Source organism: Alosa alosa, chromosome 5 (genome assembly GCF_017589495.1).
Source record: "Alosa alosa isolate M-15738 ecotype Scorff River chromosome 5, AALO_Geno_1.1, whole genome shotgun sequence".
NCBI classification, from domain to species: domain Eukaryota; kingdom Metazoa; phylum Chordata; class Actinopteri; order Clupeiformes; family Clupeidae; genus Alosa; species Alosa alosa.
Window position 1 is genome coordinate 33,048,953 of NC_063193.1, and position 25,091 is coordinate 33,074,043.

At 39.8% G+C, this 25,091-nt stretch overlaps 1 protein-coding gene across 5 annotated transcripts in view; it reads left to right on the forward strand.

Annotated features, from left to right (window-relative positions):
- Nucleotides 1-448: 448 nt before the first annotated feature.
- LOC125294291 overlaps nucleotides 449-25,091 on the forward strand; it is an 80,643-nt gene continuing 56,000 nt past the window's right edge. For 2 of the 5 annotated variants that reach the window (XM_048242839.1, XM_048242843.1), the window contains exons 1-4: nucleotides 449-602; nucleotides 7,033-7,079; nucleotides 21,002-21,131; nucleotides 21,869-22,021. In XM_048242839.1, coding sequence (XP_048098796.1) covers nucleotides 7,053-7,079; nucleotides 21,002-21,131; nucleotides 21,869-22,021 — 310 coding nt within the window. In that variant the 5' untranslated portion in view covers nucleotides 449-602; nucleotides 7,033-7,052. Of the gene's footprint in view, nucleotides 603-7,032; nucleotides 7,080-7,506; nucleotides 7,587-21,001; nucleotides 21,132-21,868; nucleotides 22,022-25,091 lie in introns of those variants that run through there. The other 3 variants (XM_048242840.1, XM_048242842.1, XM_048242841.1) reach the window with 3 other exon arrangements.

Sequence of the window (25,091 nt, forward strand, 5' to 3'; positions counted from 1 at the left end):
TTGACATTTTCCGTATTTTGCGTGAAAAACCCGGGAAATCTCCCTTATTTTCATTGTTCAATGTTGACAGAGCTATGGAACGAAAGAGAACGTTATATGGCGACAGAAATCAACAATCATACAAGCCACTTTAATTTTTTGCTGTTTTCATTAATACAAAAAATGGGTGACCCTCCCTCCTAGACAAAAAAAAGTTAGGTGACCCTCCCCTTAACAAAGAATAAAAAGACATGACCCTCCCCTATTTTCCTCCGGTGACCCCGTTTATAAATAACGAACGGTCCCTTAGTCGACCATAAATTTGGGCAATGGGCACATTGTTAGGGGTTGACACTTTGCATAAGATTTCTCCACAAGTCAGCGGCGTTCGTTTGAGCACATAATTGACGTTTTGTTTACATGTGTTCAATGTAAGTCAATGGGAGCCGGAAATCCATAAATAGCGGCGTCCAAAGAATCTTTTGCCGGATAGCATGACGGCGGTGCGAGACAGCGGTCATGTCATACACTGACACGCCTATTTCAGGAAAATCGAAACTAGAGCGAACTAACAAGTTGTGTGTGTTATTCTCACTGCAAGACGGAAATTCTGCCTGAATCAGGTAAGAATATATTTAATGTTATTTCCACAACACCAGCGTCAGCAATTTAGCTGTACACGCATAAAGAGATTATCTCGTCTTTATAGACAAGCTTTTCAGGCTGGCAATTTATTATTTTTGAACTTTACCACATGCAAGGCAATAATTTGAATTTGCTATAGCCTAGTGCAGAGCGGTAACCCCAAAATATATAGGCCTAGACGACCTGGTGTCCCCATGGTTGAGAAAGAGAGAAAAAACGTGTGAAAGTGTCCTCAAAAGTGTGCTATTGGCTGGCCTTTACATGCGACAAATGTTTCAGTGCCAGGGAAACCTACGTTTCTAGTGTTGTAAATGTAATGTATTAATGTGCGCCCTTCCATAGGAAAAGGGTGCCATGGAGTGTTCTCTGTGCTGCCCTTACATGAGAGTGCCCCAAAGGTTAAACAAAAGACGACGCTGAAGTTGGCTCCACATTCGCCTCCGATTCTTCTTAAGTTTCGATTCCACCTTACAAAAATGCACGTTTCGGCCATTGGGTGGCAGTGTTTATGGCAACATCCAGTAATTATGCAGCTCTGTCAACAGTGATCGCTTTTTCGAGCTACCAGAGCCCGTCTACGGAGAGCCTCCCCACTCTCTATTAATCCCATACAAACCGAACTTGGCTGCAGTTCACCAGAGTTCACCTAGATGGCGATCGCGGGCGAGTCCAAAATACATAGGGTCCTATGGAGCTACATGGCTACATTTATTGTTTTCACCTATTTAACAACTGAAACCCTCAGATTTTATTTTATTTTTCGCAAAACGGATATGGATTATCAATCAAAAGTTAAATAATCCGGGAGTCATGTCCTTTCGTTTTCTTACAGGTTGGGTCGTTGTTGCCCATAGCACGCTAGCATTGATGCTATGCTATGATCATGCTAATGAATGAAGTCATTGACACGTTTGAAAGGCTTTTTAGAACAATTAAGTGACTTTAAAAAATATAATACTCAACCAAGTGTATTGTCTTTGCCTCCCCTTTCAAATACAATATTCAAATTACTTGAAAAAAATGTATATCCCGAGAAAAGTGCATTTTGAGGGGTACAGCTCCATAGACCTCCATTCATTCTGGACTGCAGCCACGAAGCCCTAGATGCAGTACCACACCGAACATTCCCGAGTTTCAAGTTTTAGTCAGGGGGCCTATGTGGTTTCTGTGGGTTTGAAATGTTAATTTTTGGAGAGTGGTTGGACTGTCTTTAGAGGTCATTGAACATGGAGAAAAATTATGTCTCCATTTTTTACCTGTTTCAACCCTATTTTTTTAAAATTGTACATTTCACTGTAATTATCACCATAAATTTCGCCTAAATCACTGGCTATGTTAGCCTAGAAATCTAGACGAATTACATTTGCTGCCAGGGCTAGTCTAGCAACTCTCCGTTGGCTTGTGAGCTCCAGAAATCAAAACTTAATCAGGCCAATGAAATTGTGTATAGAGTCGTTAGGTGGGCTTAACATAATGATTGATGGCAGAGTTGCAACGGTTTGGCTTGAATTCCCTGCTACTTGAAAACAAATGAGATGGATGTTGCTTTTGGCGAACAGTGTGACACGAGTTAAGCTTTTATTAAGTTAGTTGGCAAACGTTTGAACTAGCCAACTAGCTCCTCTGGGAAACGCATGAGACTCATAGCGCTGCTGCTGTCCTATTGTGTGCAGAGGGAATTTGAAAGACAACTGATTATCCTGCCCCTGCGAACGGTGAGTGCCCAGACCCTACATTTTAATGTGGGTCTGGCTCATCGGGCTATGGCTATGTTATAACGTTCACAAAACAGTTATTTTCAACAGTATGATTGTATGTCAGTATTATGATTGTATGTCAAACAATTAGAGATAAGATCAATAACCGATCAGTTTCACCAAATAGACGCTCCATTGCTGAAAGATAGCGAAAACATAACAGAATCACAGATGAGACCTCAAACATTTAATTCATTTACATATACATAACATATTAGATCTCACCTCCACAATTTCTTCATTAAAATCTACAATTAGTCTACTAGACCGTATTCCTAATCACCTTCTTAAGACTGCTCAACCCTTCCTGGATAATGTTTTGCTCTAGATTATAAATAATTCAATTCTATCAGGGCATGTACCACAGTCGTTTAAGACATCTGTTAATAAGCCCTCCCTCAAAAAACCTAGCCTTGTATCAATACAGGTCCTCCTGGACCTCAGCGCTGCCTTTGACACAATAGACCATGACATACTACTTAAAAATTTGATAGGCATCAAAGACTCAGCACTCGCTTGGTTTAGATCATACCTTCTTAATCGTCAACAATTTGTACAGGTGCATAATAAACCATCTACCCAGATTAAGGTAAAATATGGAGTGTCTCAAGGCTCAGTACTGGGGCCCCTGTTGTTTAGCAGATGATGCACAACTATACCTCTCCATAAAACCTGATGAATTAACCCCGTTAGCCAAACTTGACACATGTATAAGAGATATAAAGACATGGATGACATAATTTTCTGCTTTTGAACTCAGATAAAACAGAAGTCATGGTTTTAGGTTCTAAAAAGATGGGGGATCTCCTATCCACATCACAGGTTACATAGTGATCTTCCACTGACCTCATCCACAAGTGTTAAAAACCTAGGAGTTATAATTGACCAGGACCTAGCACTAAATAATCACATAAAACAGATCACCAAAACGTCATTTTACCATTTAAGGAACATTTCAAAGATAAGGAAGTCCTTATCCTTACCAGAGGCTGAGAAATTAATCCATGCTTTTGTCACCTCAAGGATAGACTATTGCAATGCTATTACGCTGGCTGTAATAATACCTTTCTAAAAAGCTTATACAAAATGCAGCTGCTCACACACAAAAAAAATATGAACATATTTCCCCCACCCTAGCATCTTTACACTGGCTACCTGTTAAAAGTCATTGACTTCAAAATATTACTTAAATCTCTTGGTTGGTTGCCTGCATTAAAAGAGGACACCTCATGAAGACACTCTTTTGTCTGCTTCTGACAGAAGAAGCACTTATCTATGCTGGCAGCAGCTGCTGCTGAACAAGTGTATAAGTCCCTCTAGATGGACTTGATGCAGTTGCAGGTGTTGCTGCAGGTTCAGAAGATGGTCTACCTGCAGAAGATGATCTGCCTGCTTCATATGATTTCTAGTGGTGAATCTTAGCATGCTGCAGATGCTCGCTGTTACAGGTGGATTTGTAGCAGTTTCTGTGCCAAACAGCTTTGCTCTGTTGTAAAATAACTGCGCTGTAACATTGTAATCGTTGGCTGATCTGTGATCACCATCTCCATACTCTCTCATGGACAAAGACAAGAAATTTGGCATATGTCTCTAGTGATGGGTCATTCGCCAGTCCACACATATCTGCCACTGGATACATAGGCCAAAATCTGTTTCTTGCCATCACCTGACTAACAGAAAGACACACCTCAGAATATAACCTAACTAGACTGTGCCACCATGAACTATGAAAATGTGCATGAAGAACAGAGCACTATGCTTCAGGTTATTCAATATTCTAAATGATATAACTGCCAGCTATCAACACAGCCAACTGTCACTGCTAGTGTCTCTCTTTCTTTTTCTCTCTGTTACACACACACACACACACACACCTGTCTGTTTGTCTATCTGATCCTTTTACCCTCTTTTCTTCACACTTACATAGGCTACGGAAGGCCTTACAGACTTCAGCTGGTACTAGCTATATGTAAAAGTCTATTAAACTTGATTTAACAGAGATCTCGGCACTTTGTGCTCTGAATGGGTGAAGGCAAGAACTAGCAGAGCAGGCTAGGCCTACACTCAAGCACACTAATAGGCATGAATTGATAGTATTGATATTGAAGTATTATTTTTTTAAGCGGACAATTTTGAGCATTTTAGGCACAATTTCTTGTTAGAGAGATCAATCATCAGCCTAAAAATGTTTTATAATGTTGTATTGTTTATGTGGTCCACTTTTGCACACTACCTTGTAGAATATCTTTGCTTTTTGGCACCAAACCCTATGCTATAATGACAGCAATGTGAGGTTTATGGACAAAACACCAAATATGACCTTTTCTGAATTTGACCTTTGATTTGGGTCCTTCAAAACCTTAACAAAAATGGAGACATGTTTTTTTTTTACTCAAGAACAAAACAAAAATATAATACTCTCCAAAAATTAACATGCAATTCCCACAAGCCCCCAAATTAGACACATAGGCCCCCCTACTATTTACAGTTGTTGCGGTCAGTTTGAAAACACAGCGTGTACCCATATTCTTTCCAGATTTTCTGTCCTTTGTGTAGGCCTATTCCCTGTGATAAGAGGAAGGTTGCGCAGATCAAGTTTTATTTTATTTTCGCTGACATAGTCAGTGTATATTTTTATTTATTTATTAATGGGCCCATGCCTCCTGCATAGCCTAGCCTAGGCCTACTAGTTGAATAGGTTTGAACATGACTTAGAAATGAAATATTAATGTTCATATATGTTTATACATTATTGTTAATACTTCTATTTCAATAATTTTACAACGTTTCTAAGATGTTAGTATATTTTTTTACACTGTAGGAATCACATACTTCAACATATATTTATACCAACACGATCAAAATTTGTGACTAGAGTTTTATTTTAGTTTCCTCCGTAAAAGAGACCTGCATGTAACTTCACATCATGCGGTTAAAATCCTTAAATTCACGGACGTGTTTTGGCTTTATTTTTTTTTGGCAAAAAACATCACTCTTATCAGCTGCCAGTCTTTGAGAAGACATGAAATATCCACTGGAATTTTGTTTCTTTCTATTACACCTACAAGGGAATCCGTGTTATGTGGCTAAGCTGCTGCCTAGGAGGTAAAACTTGATACTGTCAAGTAAAGTGTAACCAATTTAGTTAAATGCCAAGTATGGTTATGCAATTGTTGCTTATGCACAAATTAATTTCACAATAATGCAAACATTAAGCAAAACAATGTATTTTTAATAAAGCCCCACTCATCATGAATTATTACTCAGACTAAACATGTTTTTCATACTTCATAATTTAATATGACATCATCCTTGTGTATTTGCTCTACTTCCTCATTGTCTCACTTTCTGCAGTACCATATCTAGATCTAGTTGATAATGTGGCCGTAAATAACATGGTCATGAAACAGAGTCAAACCAAGATGAGTGGCCACATTTTTGTTTATCCTTATAGAGCACTTACTAGAACACTTACTAGAGCACTAAAGCACTTACTAGAACACTAGAGCACTTACTAGAGCACGTACTAGAACACTAGAGCACTTACTAGACCACTTACAAGAACACTAGAGCACTTACTAGAGCACGTACTAGAACACTAGAGCACTTACTAGACCACTTACAAGAACACTTACTAGAGCACTTACTAAAACACTTACTAGAGCACTAGAGCACGTACTAGAACACTAGAGCACTTACTAGACCACTTACAAGAACACTTACTAGAGCACTTACTAGAACACTAGAGCACTAGAACACTTACTAGAACACTAGAACACTTACTAGAGCACTAGAGCACTTACTAGAACACTAGAACACTTACTAGAGCACCTTAAGAGTAGGGATGTAACGATTACCGGAGTAACAGTAGGCCTAAACCGCAATAAAAAATATTGACTATAACTAGGGGTGCCAACTTCCTCAATCCCAAATGAGGGATATTGCAGTGCTGCCGATGCCCCCCTCCCCAAAAAAGAAGACTGTTATATATTATTCAAATGATAATAATGACAAAGTAATTTTGTTTTAAAATAATAATAATAATAATAATAATAATAATAATTTCTCTAACTCATTTATAAATGGTCACTTTTAAGAACATTGTCTACACAGTATACATACAGTAGGTAGCCTATATGTTATTTTATTAATGATTAGAAAGCATCTTTTGTACGTTTTGTTTATGTAATAATAATAATGATAAACATTTATGAATTATATAGCACTTTTCAAGCACAGAGCACAAAGTACTTTACAGACAAAAAAGAAACCAAACAATATTAGTGGTAGTAGTAATAATAATAATAATAATAATAATAATAATAATAATAATAATAATAAATAAAGGGCAAACTAACACAAACTTAACTCAATATAAGAAACAAAAGGAAAAATACACAGTAGGCCTACCCAAAACAAAACAAACAAAAACAGAAATTATAATAATAATAATGACAATGATAAATGAATTATTGCTGTTAGCAAAAGAATAGCAACAGAAATATGAATGTTGACATTTTAATGTATTTTGGGTGAGAAATCCAGGAAATCTCCCTGATTGTCAATGTTCAATGTTGAAAACTATACCACTGTCTCTGTTTAATCAATGAATTAGATGTGTTGTGACCTATTGTTTCTGTTATGGTAACAGGTGAAATAGAAGTAATCCAGATGTTTTCCAGAAGTACCAAGGTAAAGGTAAAGTTTCAACATACAATAATTCACTCACTATACCTTAGACAAATCTACTGATAATATTCTCACATGTAAGAATTTCTGAAATTTCGTAAATTGGCCAGAAAACAACTCAGATATTTTCTGTCATTGTAAAGTCTCAAATTTGCGAGAACAAAACTCACACATTTACGAGAAAAATCATGGATATACTCTGACGTTATAAGGTCACAAATTTGTGAGAAAAAACTGAAGGAATGGTGTTTTTCTTTTCAATGAATCACATCACCTTACTTTGCAAGAAGCTATCACATCACCAAACCTTTGAAACGGTGCATTGTGTCTATTTTGTACAATATATATGATGTGTTTGTACTGCCTGCCATCAACATACCTACCTAGCTATCTGTAAGATCTTCCTACAGGCTGTATCAGTGCGTGTTCCACCCTTAGGCAGCCCTTTACCCCCAGGCTGGGAGGCAGCAACAGTGAAAACATCTTCATTCACATCACTTCATGTGGAAATAAGAGGTGGGAAACTGGGGGATGATTTTGCTACCTGAGTTACCTAGTTGGGGGCTCGTCTTCACGTTGTAGTTCATTCGTAGTCCATGTGGCCTTTCATGTCCAACAGTTTTGATGTGAACTTGGGAATTTGCCGTTTTTGTCACTTGAAAGCTGCATATCCTTAAGCTGTGTCGTACACCATATTTTTAAGCAAATACAGTTGTTCATTTAAGATTAGTGAGCGTATGTTTTAACCTTTGTTGGTGCATCCATGTTTTTCACACATTCCAAAAGCACATGAACACTTGCAGTGGGAAAAAACAACAGTTGTGGCCTTTGGGGGGCAGTCGGGCCTACTAGTTAGGGCTTCGGGTTTGGAAACGAAGGGTTGTCGTCGATAGGGATGGGCATTCGATTACATTTTCTTAGTCGATCGTTGGGAGAATTAACGATCGGCTATCAAATAATCATTAATATGTCTAGGCCTATATTAAAATTCATTATTTATTTAACTATTTCTAAATTTAAAAATGCAATGAAAATACAAAAATAAAGCGTTTTTTTTCCTCGATGAGATCTTTATCACAAGAAGAATAAATTGTGTCAGTTAAACTGGATTTGGTTAGGCTAAACTTGAAGATATTAAGCGCTGTGGTGCTCTAAAGCAGCGGAATGCGAGTCGGCGTTCAGATTAAACAGAGACCTTTGTTTGTTCCAAAATAATAAATTATAAAAAAGAATCATGTTAAACAATAACTAAACAAAAACATAATAATGCTTAGATCTGACAGGTTTTGTCAAAATGTAACTCAAAACTTTCCAAGGCACGGAATCAAGAAAGAGGGTGAGAGATTAGCCTATAATAATTAATTAGGCTATTTAACAAAGCCTCATAAAAAAATAACTACCGTAAATCCTCAAATTATGTCCGGGGTCTTTTATTTAACTTAGGCTGCGCAAAGCACAGGGCTTTATTTGGGGCAGGCGTAGGCTATATTGAGCAGGCCTTCATTTCTACGTGCGTTTTATTGTGAGACATGTGTTTTGTGTGGAGCGGATACCGCTATCAAAAGCAGAAGATTTTCCGTTTGGTTTGGGATTTAATTTACTTTTGGACAGTTTGATTATATTGCTCAATGTTGGGTTTGATGAACACTGAAATCTGGGGGGTATTTGATGGCAAGAGTCAGGATTTTCTCCCGCTGTTTATTGCGAGAAGGCAGCCGCTTTCATTCATTCAAAACGTGCGCTGTGCTGTAAAAGGAAACCTTGCGTAGCCAAGTAGCCTAAATTGAGTGTGAATTGCATGGTTTACTTTATTAAATTCGTAGGCTGGAATGCCTCCACTCGTGGCAACAATTGTGTTTAAATGTAGTACTAGTAGCCCAGGCCTACTGCTTCAGCCTCTGGCTAGCTCAGAAGGTGACAGCAAGCGACTGAGCTTGAGAGTGACGTGTTGGAGACCCATGGTGTTGTAGGACAACGACTTTTCACAAGGTATTAAACCAACCAGCAATATAAAATATTAATTGAGTTAAATCGAAACAATGTCTTCTATTGCTCGTGCACTGATAGCCCTACTGGTAGGCAATTATTACATCGCAGTGTTTGCAGTGAACTAATGTTAGGCTATCATTTTTTAAACAATGAAATGGTCCCACGCCACACTTCAACGTAAACTCTTCATAAATCAAAATGGAAACTCGTAGGTAACTGAGTAGCCTATAGCATCAAATATTGTCCCCAGGTGATATAATGTTTAATTGCTGCCACACAGTGAAATTCATTTCATTGCTTCAAGACACACTATGTAACGCAACCTGCAACAACAAATTAACGTGATCAACGAAATTCTTAATGATCAATTATCGATCGCCGATTAATCATGCCCATCCCTAGTTGTCGGTTCGATCTCCAACCACTGGGAACTGCTGAAGTGCCCTTGAGCAAGGCACCTAACCTTAAGGCTAACAACAGTAGAATGTAATAGACAAACAGACAAAAGGTCAAAGTCTGGTCAATTGTGATAGAAATGCTGTAACTTTACTGTACGTACACACCGCCGCTGACTTGAGCTTCCAAAGATTCAGGAAGTCATTCATTTTCAATGGAAGCCGGCTTCTCTCAGCTGCAAGAAGCGGCAAGTCCGTCTGCATCACCAGGGTTCTAAATGCGGGTAAAAATTAATTTTGGCAGGTGTTAATAAAAACTTACTAGCCAGTTTGGCTGGTGATGCATGAGGCATTACATGCATGATACATACGGCTTTGTTCTCTTTCATATATCCCACTGGCAGTACTTCCTACATTTCCCATGACCACTGTGCCGTAATACTACGTGATGACGTTTCATACGCCCATTGGCTGCGCACAGTTTGCAGTGAAACCAGCGTGAGAGACCATGGAAAAGAACAAGTGTCTACCAGAAAACACAAGGAATTAGAAGAACGAACGGAGCTCCGAGCCAGAGCAGGGAGCATAGACTGAAAGAGGAGGGAGTTAGCAAGTAAAGTAAAAAGTACATAACACATGTACATAAGACAAATACATAACACGTTACGAAATATTAACGCAATTAACGCATTGTGTTAACCTATTTCCTTTGTGGGGGGCTGATGTCATGTAACGGAGGCCGCAAAACCTGAAGCAGCTAGATCGTTTATTTTATTGTCTATGGAGTTAGCTGAAGATGGAGAGGAACGTGAGGAGCTTGTAGGCGAAAATTGTCAGTTTTAAAAAAATTTGGCTGATCAGTGATCACCACCACTCGCATCACGCACTGTGCGTAGGGCACCTATAGACAGAGGAGGGATCAACATTTAGCCAATAAATAGTAGCTGTAGGCTACTGCAAACTGTTTTTCACTCTTGTTAGATACAGTATACAATGTCAACATGCACCAACAGCATGTTACATAAAGATACTTTTCGGGTCCTCATAAAGATCCAACTTGAACGTAGGCCCGCACATAGGTGGTTGGGACAGACTTATGGGGGCGAGAAGAAAATTAAGCAGGGGATGAGGATATCGACAGAGAAATAGATAGATAAATAGATAGATAGATAGAGATCCCAAACATGAAATGAAGTGTTTGCACTTTCTGTGTATATTTTGTGGTATGTAGGCCTATTCATGCCAACAATGTTAATAAAATGATCAAATGCATTCAGTGACACTCATCTCATAAACTCATAATTCTCCTATTTTCACCGGGAAAAAAGTTGGCTAGTAGAAATTCTGATTGGCTTTAGTTATTAACTAAAGAAACTGCACACAGGTAAGGCAGCGGGGCCTGACAGACTGTGTCCAAGGCTACTCAAGGCCTGTGCTGCTGAGCTGGGGGAGCCACTGAAGCACATCTTCTGTTCAATCAATTTGCTGTGTTGTCTGTCTTGTATGTCTTAGTGTCACGGGAACGCTGGCGACTACGCCGATCCGTCCGGCATCTTTTGTGTTTGTTATTTTTTAAATGTGGTGTCAACGCTGGCGACTACGCCGCTCCGTCTGGCATTTTTTTTGTCTTATTGTCTTTTGTTTTTTGTCAATGTCTTTTATGTGGAGCGCTTTGGGTTGCACTTTGTGCATGTTCAATGCGCTATACTAAAAAAACTGACTTGACTTGACTTGACTTGACATCTTCAATCGGAGTCTACGCCTTGGACAAGTTCCAACACTGTGGAAGACATCATGTCTCACCACTGTCCCTAAAAAGCCACATCCTAGTGAGCTTAATGACTACAGACCTGTCGCTCTAACATCACATGTGATGAAGACAATGGAGCGACTCGTCTTAGGTATGCTCAGACCCCAGGTACGCCATGCACTAGACCCGTTACAGTTTGCATACCAGGAGAAAGTGGGCGTGGATGATGCCATCACTTATCTTCTACACAGGACACATTCTCACCTGGACAAGGGGAAAAGTGCTGTGAGAATAATGTTCTTTGATTTCTCAAGTGCTTTTAACACCATCCAACCCCTCAGACTGGGAGACAAGCTCTTGCAGATGGGTGTGGACGCTCACCTGGTAACCTGGATCACAGATTACCTGATCGGGCGACCACAGTTCGTCAGACTGAAGAACTGTTTCTCTGACACTGTGATCAGCAGCACCGGAGCGCCACAGGGAACTGTGCTCTCTCCAGTCCTGTTCATCTTGTACACATCTGACTTCTGCTACAACACGGCAGAAGTTTTCTGACGACACTGCAATTGTGGGGTGTATCAGGAACGGGCAGTAGGAGGAGTATAGGAGCCTGGTGGAGGACTTTGTGCAATGGTGCAAACTCAATCATCTCCAACTCAACACTTCAAAGACCAAGGAGATGGTGGTGGATTTCCGCAGATCTAAGCCCACTCTGCTACCAGTCTCCATTAATGGGGTCAATGTCGAGGTGATAAACACCTACAAGTACCTGGGTCTCCACTTGGACAATAAACTGGACTGGTCAGCCAACACTGACGCACTCTACAAGAAAGGGCAGTGCAGGCTGTACTTCCTGAGGAGGCTGCGCTCCTTCAATGTGTGCAGCAAGCTCCTCAGGTCTGTTGTTGCCAGCGTCCTCTTCTATGCAGTGGTAGGGGAGGAAGCACAAAGAAGAAGGATGCGGGGCGACTTGACAGGCTGGTAAGGAAAGCTGGCTCTGTAGTGGGTGCTGAACTGGAGTGCATCACTTCAGTATCTGACAAAAGGACCCTGAACAAACTGATCAACATCTTGGGCAATGAGTGTCACCCACTCCACAGCACTATTGTTAAGCAGAAGAGCCTGATCAGCTGGAGACTTCGCTCACTGCCTTGTACAACAGACAGACTGAGAAAGTCATTCATCCCCAGGGCCATTGAACTGTTTAACGCATCACTTAAGGGAAGAGGAGAAATAGACTTCTCCGCATAGTCTGTCTGCCTCTTCACCACCTTCAATGTCTTGAACTGTCTGTCTACTAGTCACTTTACATTTGTCTTCTGCCTCACTGTTTTAGTACGTGCTGTATTAGCACATATGCATAACCCCTCCTTCCATGCCACATACCTTTCTTAATATAGTTATTTATAAATAGATATATAGACTTTATTCTTGCACTGTTGCACTGTTTGACTTACTCATTTGCACCGTCACCATGACATTCATTCACACAGAGCACCTTACCTTACCTTATGCACTGAGAACCACAGGCTCAGTCCCTGCTTCTGTCATTGCAAGCGCACCTGATTGATTATTCACCCACTATGTGGATACTGTTTTTTAGAATTGATTTAGATTAAGTTTTATTTAGTATAATTTATCATTTGTATTTTGTATATTTAGTATATTGTTTATCTTCTACAGTCCTTATTGCTTAGTTGTGTTTTTTATATTATATACTTTCAATTACTTTTTCTGCTGTTATTGAATGTGTGTGTGTGTTGTCTGTATGCTACTGTGACCTTGAATTTCCCCTAGGGATCAATAAAGTATATCTATCTATCTATCTATCTACTGTATCTATCTATCTAACTTTAGAAAGTTATCAGCCACATTGGTTGGTGATCAAAAAAGTTAATTTAGAACCCTGGGCGTCACCTTTTGGGCGTCTTGAGCAACTTGAGCGTCAAGCAGAAAGTTGAAAGTCAGTCAACTTTATGGTAATGAGCTATGACACGGTTCAGCGACCAACGACCAGCAACCAATCGGAATAGACAGCCTTTAAATAAAGTAGTAAGATAGAACATGATCGAACGTAAAATGCTGTCATGTCAAAGCGGCTAAAGCGTCCAAAGCTTCCCTGTACTTTTTTGACAAGCGTCCTTGACAGGGTGACCCGAGCTTCTTTGGTGTCGGTGGCGGTGTGTACGTACAGTTAGGCTGAGGCCTACTCATTAAAATCAACAGAGAGCCTACTACCTGTATATTGTAAACCCAGAACTTAAAGGAACCGTATGTAAGATTGTGGCCAAAACTGGTACTACAATCACTTTCAAATTACTGTAGAGCGATGTATCCCCTTCCCCTCCCCTCTGACTGGCAGAGTTGGCAACCGGATGATGAAACACTACTGACTTTGTGATTAGTAGATAGGTGGAGGGTGGCGCATTAGGCCAAAACACAACATGACAACATCAACATCAGTTGAGGGCTGCAACTTCACTTTATGACAATATCCTGGCCAGACTACTGTTGTCAGTGATATAAGTATTTGAAATGAACATGATTTCTTAATGTCTAGTGACATATCAGGGCAATTTTATGATTAATTGAAATACATTTTTTACATATGGTTCCTTTAAAGACATGTCAAGATAGGCTACACAGTGCCGCTGCTGGCCATTTTGGTGCCCTAAATGGGTTGGTTTGCTTCGGACCTGGTGAAATACAGTGTTAACCTAAGGGATGGGTAGTATTTCTGAAACTTGTAATATGTATTTCAAATACAAAATAGTATTTTGTCATTTGTATTTTATTGGGTTGAAGGAAATGAAAGTTGTGTCTTGAAAAGGACACTTGTATTTTTCACTTTTGTAAACTTTATAATTTGAGATGTAAACAAAAAACAAGCTTATTTTTCCCCATAGACTTTGCATTGGCACTATGACATCACAATGGGCTAATTAACTTGATTTGCACCTGTATCAACTTCCAGCTGCTTAACTAGGACCCATCAAAAAGCCAGTTAAACTGATTGCAACTGTATCAACTGCTTTCTGCTCAATTAGGCCAACTCTCTCTGTGGATCTCCATTCTACAAGGATATAAGGCACATTCCATCCAACTTTCTATCCATTCATCCTCTTCAAACCATTCACTCATCCACCCATTAAACTATCCCATCAACATCCATTAAACAATCTGCCTATCAACATCTATTTAACTTTCTGTCTATCAACACCCATTACACTATCTACATTTAACTTTTAAACTATATACTCTGTCTCAAACTTTAAGCATACAATCTGGCTCTCTTAAGACTACAGATCCTGTTAAACTATTTCCTTTGCCCACAACTGTTTCAAAATAAATGTCCTCACTACAGTAATTCACTATTAAATAACTTAACTATTTAAATACTCAACTATTTAACTTAGCACTGGCTTTGCAAATAACATGTCCACAGACACAGCTGAGTATGTTGCACGATTTAATGAAAGTATGATATTGCGACATCAGAAGCAAGTCAAATTTGTAGTTTCTTATGTCTCATTTCATCGAACTACTGATCCGCTACCCGATCTGGCAAACTTACATAGTGCGGTTATAGCCGACAGAGGGCCGCAAAGCGAATGCAGAATGTTCACCCTGTTACGAGTTGATGAACCACTGAAACGATTTTGGAAACATTATATTAAGGTACAAAAAACTCTTTGGTGTTGCTTTAATATACAGTATGTTTTGCATTTTAATGCACTGGTAATTTTCTCGAAATTACATTTTCTAGTTTAAATAACAATTCTATTTCCTTATTAGCTGCATACTTGAGGTTGAAGATATTAAGGCACGTTAAGTTTCTCACATACTGGAACTTCAAGATACATAGCCTTATGATTTTCTTATTCAGTTCTGCACTGGACTTGAATTCCGAAATTCGACACAGATACACAATTATGATTTTGGCCGATTGATTATAATGTGGTTAGCTGAAAGCTGTCAATCGTTTCGGATAAGCATCAGCCAAATGACTAAATGTAAATTCTTGAATTATTCCTAATTCTGATTACACTACATGAACTTGCATACGGTATACTATTTGGTATGACGGGCCAAATTGTATACATTGTTTTTTACTATATAGTTTTAATAGGCTAAATGTTTGGGATAAACATTTTTTGCAGTGTTTCCATACTTCCTTGAAAAAAGTATTTTGAGTATTTTCAAAATACAAAAAAGAGTATTTTATTTTAACCATACATAATATGGTTACTGTATTTTGTAGTTTATTTTGATACATTAAAAATGAGGGTATTAGGTATTTTATTTTGAAATACATCCTGATGTATTTTTGCCCATCCCTGCCTGTTCCCAGCATTAGCACAACACTTTGCGATGGTTAACTTGTCACCTGTGACGATATATGCTAGGCCTAAGTGACTGACCTATCTGGGTGGGTTTGGAGATGCCTGATGAAATCAGACGTTGAATAGGCATAATTTATCCTGGTGCCACACACCTTGCATGTAGCTATTCGCTTATTTCCTCTGTGCACGAAGTTATTGTAAGTAATGATAAAAGGCACAACTCCGGGAGGACTTGTTGTCGCCATGGTCAATGCATTTTATATATATATATATATATATATATATTAGTGCTGTCAGTTAAACGCGTTATTAACAGCGTTAACGTAAACCTATTTTAACGGGCGTTTTTTTTTTTTTAACGAGATTAACATTCTTTTTGGTTAAACAAACTTTGTAGTTTTTTCACATGCTGTTGCAACAACTAGTAACGTTAGAACAACTACAACACCACACTAGACCGGAAACTAAACAATACGCACTGACGAATAGAATGGAACGTTGTATGTGCTGCACGTACACGCCCCCTTTTAGGGAAAAGATGACTGATATAATGGAAACCTATGCTGCATCAAAGTGGGGAGCGAAAAGGGCTTATACACGGGTTTCCCGTTTACCAACAAAACTGGATGCGCGCAGCCGTGAGGCAGAAGACGCTTGGTGGCCGTCCACAACTTTATAAACTTAACCTAAATAGTCGGCTGCTGTAAGCTACAATCGGATTTTTTTGTATACCCCTGTTGTCTCAATGATAATAACATCTCATTTCAGACTATATTTCTAAGTTTGACGTTCATTTGGATTATTAATATACCATCGTGTTTTTTCATTTTTGGCGAAGACATGCATTCCGTTAGGGATATTAAACATATTTAACATTCTCTAACCATCGTGATTTCGAATTGGTGCAGTTTTCAGCACAAAAACTAATTTTATTCTTTTGCTGTTTTACATTGCTCTATGCTGTTCTATGGTGCTTTCTGCCTCTTGGTTGCGCACGCATGTTTTCGTGACGTTCCATAGAAATCCATGTATATGTAACAGGGTGGTACTTAGGAAGGGCCAAGGGGCCAATCACAGTAGCCTGACTACGCCACCCTGAGGCCTAGTGCATCAGGGAATCTTTAAGAGATTGTACTGCTTTCAGGTTCGTAACTACACAGTGGACATGAATTACAGGAAAACAATATTTATTAAGACAAAGGTAGGGAAGTGGAGATCTGAGGGTGGCAACTATGGAAATTCAGACCAATACCATGCAAGCATAACGAAAGGTTCACCTGTTACACAGCAAAGGTACACAGTAAAGCTACAAGGAATACACCAAAAACATCACACGTGCTTAAACTAGACCCCCCTCAGAGCCACCTCCCTACTAAATAAAGATGAAAGTTACAAACAGAAGGACAAGACAGGCAACACCAAAACCAAACATAAAATAACCAAAGCAAAACCAAGACAAGACAAGACAGCAGCCGCGACCCATGTTCCCCATCAGCATGACTGCTGCCTAAAAGAACAGAACACAGAAGATTAAACAAAGAACACACCACAATATACATAACATAAAACCACAAATGTCTATGGGGAGACAGCATACCCGGACGGTAGCAGGCAGGGCTACACCAGTGGAGTCTACATTGCTACTGGCTACTGCCCCTTTAAGTAGCACTCCACTGGCCAGATTGCTCAAATGCCTATGCCCCGCCCCTTCATTAGCACTTCCAGGTGCTATGGGGAAATAGCAGGCAGAGAAGGTCTACCTGCTACAATCCACCCCCATTAATTACACTGTCGCCCCGACGACAAGCCAACCATTAAACTGTCCCTGGTCTAAAACCAGGGAGCTAAGGCACAGAACAAAATTAAAAAAACATGGTAACGCCTTTAATTGGGCACGCCAAAAAATCCCTTAACGGGGTACAGAAGACCTGGCCAGTGGACCCAACCCTGATACAGAGGGGACCCAGTGGACTAACAGGGAAACAGGTAAAAGTACATAAGGTCCCCAATATACAGAGCCCAGACGCTAAAAAAACATTAAAACATGACTATTGGCATTAAAACCAAATACTTGAGACCCGCAGTCCGACCCGCTATCCAGAGCACAGGAGACCCGCAGTCCGCCGCCGCTATCCAGAGCACAGGAGACCCGCAGTCCGCCGCCGCTATCCAGAACACAGGAGACCCGGCAGTCCGCCACCGCTATCCAGAACTCAGTGGAGACCCGGCAGTCCGGCCACCGCTATCCAGAACTCAGTGGAGACCCGGTGGTCTGACTGCCGCTGTCCATAAGTCACATCCCTGCCAACTGGTAGGCCAATGCCACACCAGTGGTCGCCAAGTAGGCTTCCTCCTGCAACTCGGTCCGCACAGGGTTGGTCCAGAGGAGGCACCAAAAAAACACCCAGAGAGCCTGAGGATGGTAGGAGAGGTCCACAGGAAGGCTGGTCGGTAGAGCTCTCCAGATCCATAATCTCCTGGCCGGGCTGCTGTCTTGTCTTAGAAATAAAAAAGCAAAAGAACCACAAAAACAATCTGCCAACAAATTAACATACCTGGAATTCATGTCTCTTATGTGTCCTGCCGACTTACGCCAGAATGTAACAGGGTGGTACCTAGGAAGGGCCAAAGGGCCAATCACAGTAGCCTGACTACGCCACCCTGAGGCCTAGTGCATCAGGGAATCTTTAAGAGATTGTACTGCTTTGAGGTTCAGAACTACACAGTGGACATGAATTACAGGAAAACAATATTTATTAAGACAAAGGTAGGGAAGTGGAGATCTGAGGGTGGCAACTATGGAAATTCAGACCAATACCATGCAAGCATAAAGAAAGGTTCACCTGTTACACAGCAAAGGTACACAGTAAAGCTACAAGGAATACACCAAAAACATCACACGTGCTTAAACTAGACCCCCCTCAGAGCCACCTCCCTACTAAATAAAGATGAAAGTTACAAACAGAAGGACAAGACAGGCAACACCAAAACCAAACATAAAATAACCAAAGCAAAACCAAGACAAGACAAGACAAGCAGCACTAATTCCATGTTCCCCATCAGCATGACTGCTGCCTAAAAGAACAGAACACAGAAGATTAAACAAAGAACACACCACAATATACATAACATAAAACCACAAATGTCTATGGGGAGACAGCATACCCGACGGTAGCAGGCAGGGGCTACACCAGTGGAGTCTACATTGCTACTGGCTACTGCCCCTTTTAAGTAGCACTCCACTGGCGCCAGATTGCTCAAATGCCTATGCCCCGCCCCCTTCATTAGCACTTCCAGGTGCTATGGGGAAATAGCAGGCAGAGAAGGTCTACCTGCTACATATACTTACTAAATCTTGAGACAAACGTGAATAAAAGGCACAAAATAAGGTTGGTGTAAGGGTTATCTGTGTGTTTATGGGATTAATGTGATCATGTTCCTATGGTTTGCTCTTTCTAGTTTACAGGAGTGTCACGAATGTATCGATCAACTAAACATAAGTCACACATTCATTCTATCACTTGTAATATAAACGTAGCCTATTTCCTACAACTACAGTAGGTGAGATAATTGGCTATGTTATACTGAGTATATATATATATACTAAGTTCCACAGTTAGCTAGCTAGCAAGCTAACCGTTTTGCATGGGATATTATGGTAAGTGTACATGCTAATTGTTCTCAACATGGGGTATTGCAAACAAATTAGGTTGGTAATGTACATAGTTTCGACATGAGTAAGTTACATAAACATAATTCTTCATAACTGCCGTGTTAGTAAAATGATTGAATGGCCTGTGAATTAAAAATAGATGTAACGTAAACGTGTGATTACTAGCTGTCTATCAATGATATAATGTTAATTTGTTTTCCTCTAAAATGAAATTGATGCAGATTAAATATATCTTTATGATGATGCGCCGTTAGTAGGCTACGTAAAGGCATGCTGCACACACTTGTTTGGGCTTACGAGCCGGCCAAAGAGTAGTAGCCTAGGCTGACGCATTAAATGTGTGCCTCCAAAGATTTTCACAGTCACTTGTTCTGTTATCAACATTCCTCTTTGGCTGCTACTATTTGCGATGCACTCTGCTTTCGACATTCATTTACATTAGATTCCATTCTTTTCAATACAACTTCAAGACACCAGCATCGCGACTTTACCGTAAATTAAATTACGATTCAGTTATATTTGGTCGACGCTGCTCCATAAAATCCATTGTTCATCCAGTGTTTGCCTGTTAAAAACTTCGGCGCTGTGAGTGTACGCACATAGCGCATGCGTTACGTTGTGCATTAAGCAAAGGGGCAATGCTGCTCGTTATACGTTTCCCAAAGTATATGTAGCAATAAAATAAAATAGAAAAACATGAATAAATTTATATTTTAAAAAAATACAGCTTGTCCAGGAGTTTTGAAGCTCGAGTGCGAGTCAAGTCTGAAATATTTTGAGTGGAGTCGCAAGTCAAGTCTGAAGTCACTGTTTTTGCGACCTAAGTCCAAGTCCCCTAGGCTAGAAATCTAGACGCACCCCCATCTTTTTTTTACATTTCTATCCCTTCATTCTCTTTTAATTCAACTTCACAGCACAAAGCTGACATGCATTGCATTTATGCTTTATCAAGAATCAAAAAGATTAGTGTGACCCTGCTTTAGATGTGTCATTAAATTAATTGTGCTATTTCGCAAAGTATAGAGAGATCTTTCAGTTTCACACACAAAGTGAACTTAACTGTTCTTCATATCCTAGTTGTCTCTGACAAATTGAAAATAATGAGCATAGGCTTATGTCCATCGAGTCAGCTGCAGCCAGCCACAGTCATCTTCAACCAGTAACAGGAGATAACGTTCTATTTGCACAGATTTTTTTCTCCTCTGTTGTTCTCCCAGTGTTTGCAAATGTGTATCAAAACATAACACCACTTAATTTCAGGTTAAAATGCATTGTAATGCGCGTTACTGAAGTTTGTACCGAGTAAAAAATTACCCAATTTTTTGTAATGCCTTACATTACCGCGTTACAGCAAAAAGCAATATATTACAGTAATTACATTACTTTTGTAACTCGTTACTCCCAACACTGTGTAGAAGTATAATAATGCAAAGCAAGCAACATCTGTTGCAGAGTGAAGAAATGTGATTCATTGAGACTACTACTTTCCGACTTTGTTTTTCATATATTTGTGAGAATATCCGAGTTTGTTTCCTGGCAAATTTCTGAGATTTTTCTTTCTCCTCCAGGTCAGATTTTTTTTTATTTCATACAATGGCCCTGATACACTGCCATACATCTGCATGTTGCATTGTTGTAGCTCTAAATTGTGATGTCACAATGATGAGCACCCTGACCCTGCATTTTTACAGACAAACAAAATTGTGACGCAGGAAAGTATTCCTTTTATCTTTTAGCCTCTTTTCATACTTGCCATAAGACTGCATAATTTCTTCCAGATGGAAAAGATCTACCGCATACTGGAAAAACACAGACTGGAAAGATTGTACAAACCATTCTTTGACTTTGGAGTGAGAGATGAAAGAGACTTTCTTGATGGGATCGCTGATGAAGATCTAAACAGTATTGGTAAATCATTGGAATTAATCATTAGAAACTGATATGAGATGGCCTAATCAAAAACAATGGAAAAGGATCAGAGAAAATATATAACCTAATTGCATCTTTAAAAATGTAAAATGTCTTGTTTGCCATTTCACCATTTCCTCCATATCAATCAAGTAACCACCTTCCTACTGTAACATCAAATGGGTATTTTTATTACTTTCAGTGAAGTTCTCGGGCAAATCACAGCACTGAAACAGATGACATATATACAAACAGATGACATACATTAAATGACATACACCTCAATACAGATGCAGGCAAAACATCAGCCCTAGTGTTATTGGACCTTAGTGCAGCCTTCGCTGTTGATAACAACATATTACTACACAGATTAGAGCACTGTTGGACTTTCAGGTATAGTCATCAACTGGGTTCTTATTCTTATTCTAAATCTGGGAAAGTCTTTCAGCTAGAATTTGAATAGTTCTATGTTGTTGTTTTTATGTTTTAATTACTACTTTTTAAACACTTTTAAATTATTGCCCTTTTATGTACTATCACCTTGTGTGTTTTATGTTTTTTATTATTATTATTATTATTTTATTATTATTCTTTACTACTATTCTTTGACTATTGCCCTTCTATGCTTTTATCAGCTATTCCTGTTTGCTTTCATGTAAAGCACATTGAATGACCTCTATGTATGAAATGCGCTATATAAATAAAGTTGACTTGACTTGACATATATTTTTCACAAGGTTTAACTCAAGTGGAGAAGAACCGGTATAAAAACATGCTGGATGTAATTAGAAGGCTTGGAAACGGTGCCGAAATGACTGTCACAAAGTCAGTGGAAGAATTTTGTCTTTTTTATTCATTTCCCAAGTGCCCTGAGGCCAGAGAGCTAAGAGGTATGTTTCATCTTTGTGCTTCCCCAACCTTACAGAGACATGGCTTCTACAAATCTGATCTAAATCTAAAGTTTATAATGTTGAGTTAAAATACACTTCTTGGTGGATGGTGGAAACCCTGTGGAACTATTCAATTAATCAAAGAAATTATTGGTGAAAGTAGAAGGCAGGGATTCCCGCAGCACTTTGCAGTCAAGGCAGCCACCTTGGCAAAACAGGCCTGCCGCCTTAACTACGTTGTCCAAAAAAAAAGTAGTCCACCATGTTACTCTGTCCTGTTTTCTCCCTTTTATTCCAAACCGTGACCAACGCCAGTCTCCCTACTCCGTCAGGACGCATTCAAAATAAGAAGAAACCTGCAATAAATCGAAAAATAATCAGTTTTTATAATCTTTACATAAGTGATATGCCTCCGAATCAGAGCTAGTGAACGGAGCTGAGCGGTGCAAATATCCTGCTCCTCGCTCTCAAGAATCAAATTGCGAACAGTCATAATGTCATAAAAGTTGCAGGCCTATGGAAATAGTTTCGTGGTAGGATTGTCTAAATGTCAAGTTGTTGCTTCAGTTTGTGTTTTAATTTATGCGAAGCACCGATGCTGGGTTCATCAGTTTTGCGCAAGTTTAAAATGTTTAGCTGTAATGGAACCGAGCGGAAGTTACCATTAACGAATGTGGGTGTGGCCAAAGAAGCAGAGGCAGTAGTGAAGATGGACAGTAATTTATTATTCGGCTTGGCTCGAACAACCAAGCAGGAGAGTCCATAGAAAAATGCACAGAAAAATGTTAATAATAATCTTCCAAAATTGCGATATTGAACCAGTATGAAAAATCTGCTTAAGCTTCTAATCAAACTACAACAGCATTGTAACAGTCATAGTACTCACAGTACCCTACACATAGGCCAGACAAGACTAACATCAGACTAGACAGGGGGGAACATATACCTGGCGGCCAGCACCATTTAACATAGACAGGTAAACACTAAACAATCAATTAACACACAATAGACAAGACAGACCCTGGGCCACAAGCATAAATATATATCATTTGTTACTAGCAGAATGAGCTAAATACATTGTTAAATAATAAACTTGGTTACATGTGGAAAGACTAATCATCGATGCGGTTTGATCAGTTCCGTCTCGAAATACCCCACAATCAATTAACCTAATGGAACGGTCCAATACCGCCCGGAAACAATAAACAGTCCATGTGTGTGTGCCGAACAAATATGAACGAGCGAATCGGTAGCTATCGGTTGATGTGTAGATGGGCCACCACTAATAGCTCTGTGTTGTGGTGCTGACAGTTCACCAGTCAGTGTGTGTTGTGTGTGTGTGCACAAATATCAGCTGATGTGTAGTGCTGACAGTTCACCAGTCACATTAGCCCACTACGTAATTTGTCATTTTCGTTCTATAAGTTCAAATTCGTGGGTCGTCTCTAGACGGTCCTGCTGTCTCCTGGCGTAATCTCATCCTTGGGGCACAGAGTGGTCCCACCTCTTCCCATTGTGGCCGTGTCTGCCTCTATACCCACTGGCTGTATGCCTATAGCGGCCTCCTACTGTTGTCTCCACTGCGTCGGTGAAATTTCAGTGAGCTCGCAGCACACTGCCACCTCTGTCCGGCTGACCGTGGCTGCCTCCTGTCCCTGTGTCTGTAGCTCCCTGTCCCGTGTCTCCTTCCGTTCACAGTGGCAGCATCCGTCCTCAACGCAGGGTCGGCGTGACAAGGCATCGGCCTTGGAGTGGCACGGGGGCCTGCCCTATGCACCACTTTAAAAAGCATTGGCGGAGCTAGGGGGTGGCTTCGGAGGCTCAAGCCCCGGATCTTTTTTCAAATTTTTGTATGTGTTTTCAATTTCCAACGATTCTAATTTCTAATTTAACTTCCCCTTGGTTTCTCTAAAAATGTTACAAAATGTAGGCTACTATTACTGAGCAAATGGGCTATCCCTTATTTTCAAAGCCCAATATTGACAATCTGATTAACCACACGATGAGTTTAGGCAATGTACCGAGATGTAGCAGTTTACGTCATAAACCTGGCAGGAAAGAGCGGCGCAGTCAGTTTAAACAGCAAGCGGTAAGAAAAACTATTGTCATAAGACATTAGGCAATCAGGCTACTGTACCCCGGAATACAAAAATAAACTTCAAAAAGACAACGTTTGTTGTACTGCTATTCATAGAGTCTCAATGACCGAATCAGTAGATTTACCTGTTGTCAGTTGAGTTCGTTCAATTCATTTATTGTAGGCTAGTAGCCTAGGCAAATATGAAACAGAGATGTAATACCGGCGGGATTTTGAACTTGCATGATGTGTTCTCCATTTGAGGAACGTAATCAATTGCGGACGTGCACAGACAGCTCAGACACAGAGCGCATAGGCCTAGGTTAGGCTACTTTCACTTTCTAGAGTGCGCATTATCAAAGTTAACATTATCAAATGTATCATGACGTGTTGTCACAAAGACTTAGGCCTGCTCCAATTAGAAAATCGAAACCAAAATCATGTAAGTGTAGGCCTAAGTGTTCTCTCATTGACACCTATAGGCCTAAGGAAAATGCGATTTCAGTTTGTAAAATGTATCCCCCTCGCCAAATGAATTAGTCCCCCCTATGTGAAGCACTGAAGGGGAGAATTCCCCCCATTTTGAAAAATTAACTTTAAGCCCTGAATTAAACTTAGCTTCATGTGTTCCATTGAACATTATAACAAGTGGGTTCACAATGTGTGGGGCTGTGCTAAACCTGACCATAAGGCTACTTTTGCCAGAGTTCAAAGTAAAAATTTATTGAGACAAGGTAAGCATCCCATCAGGGTTATCTCAGCATAGTATACAGTACTAGTCTATAATATACAAACTCATAAAAAACGCTTAATTAACTAAGTGCCTGCTGATCAGATAGGCTATGCCTATAGACCCCTCTTGAAAGACCCAAAGTGCCAGTCAGATATACCTTGAGTCTCACATTTTAAAGTCTCAATGTGACCATTAGTTTACACAGAATTCACTAGAAGTCATTATTTAAGGGGTTATTTTTCTAAATTTTCTGCCGGGGG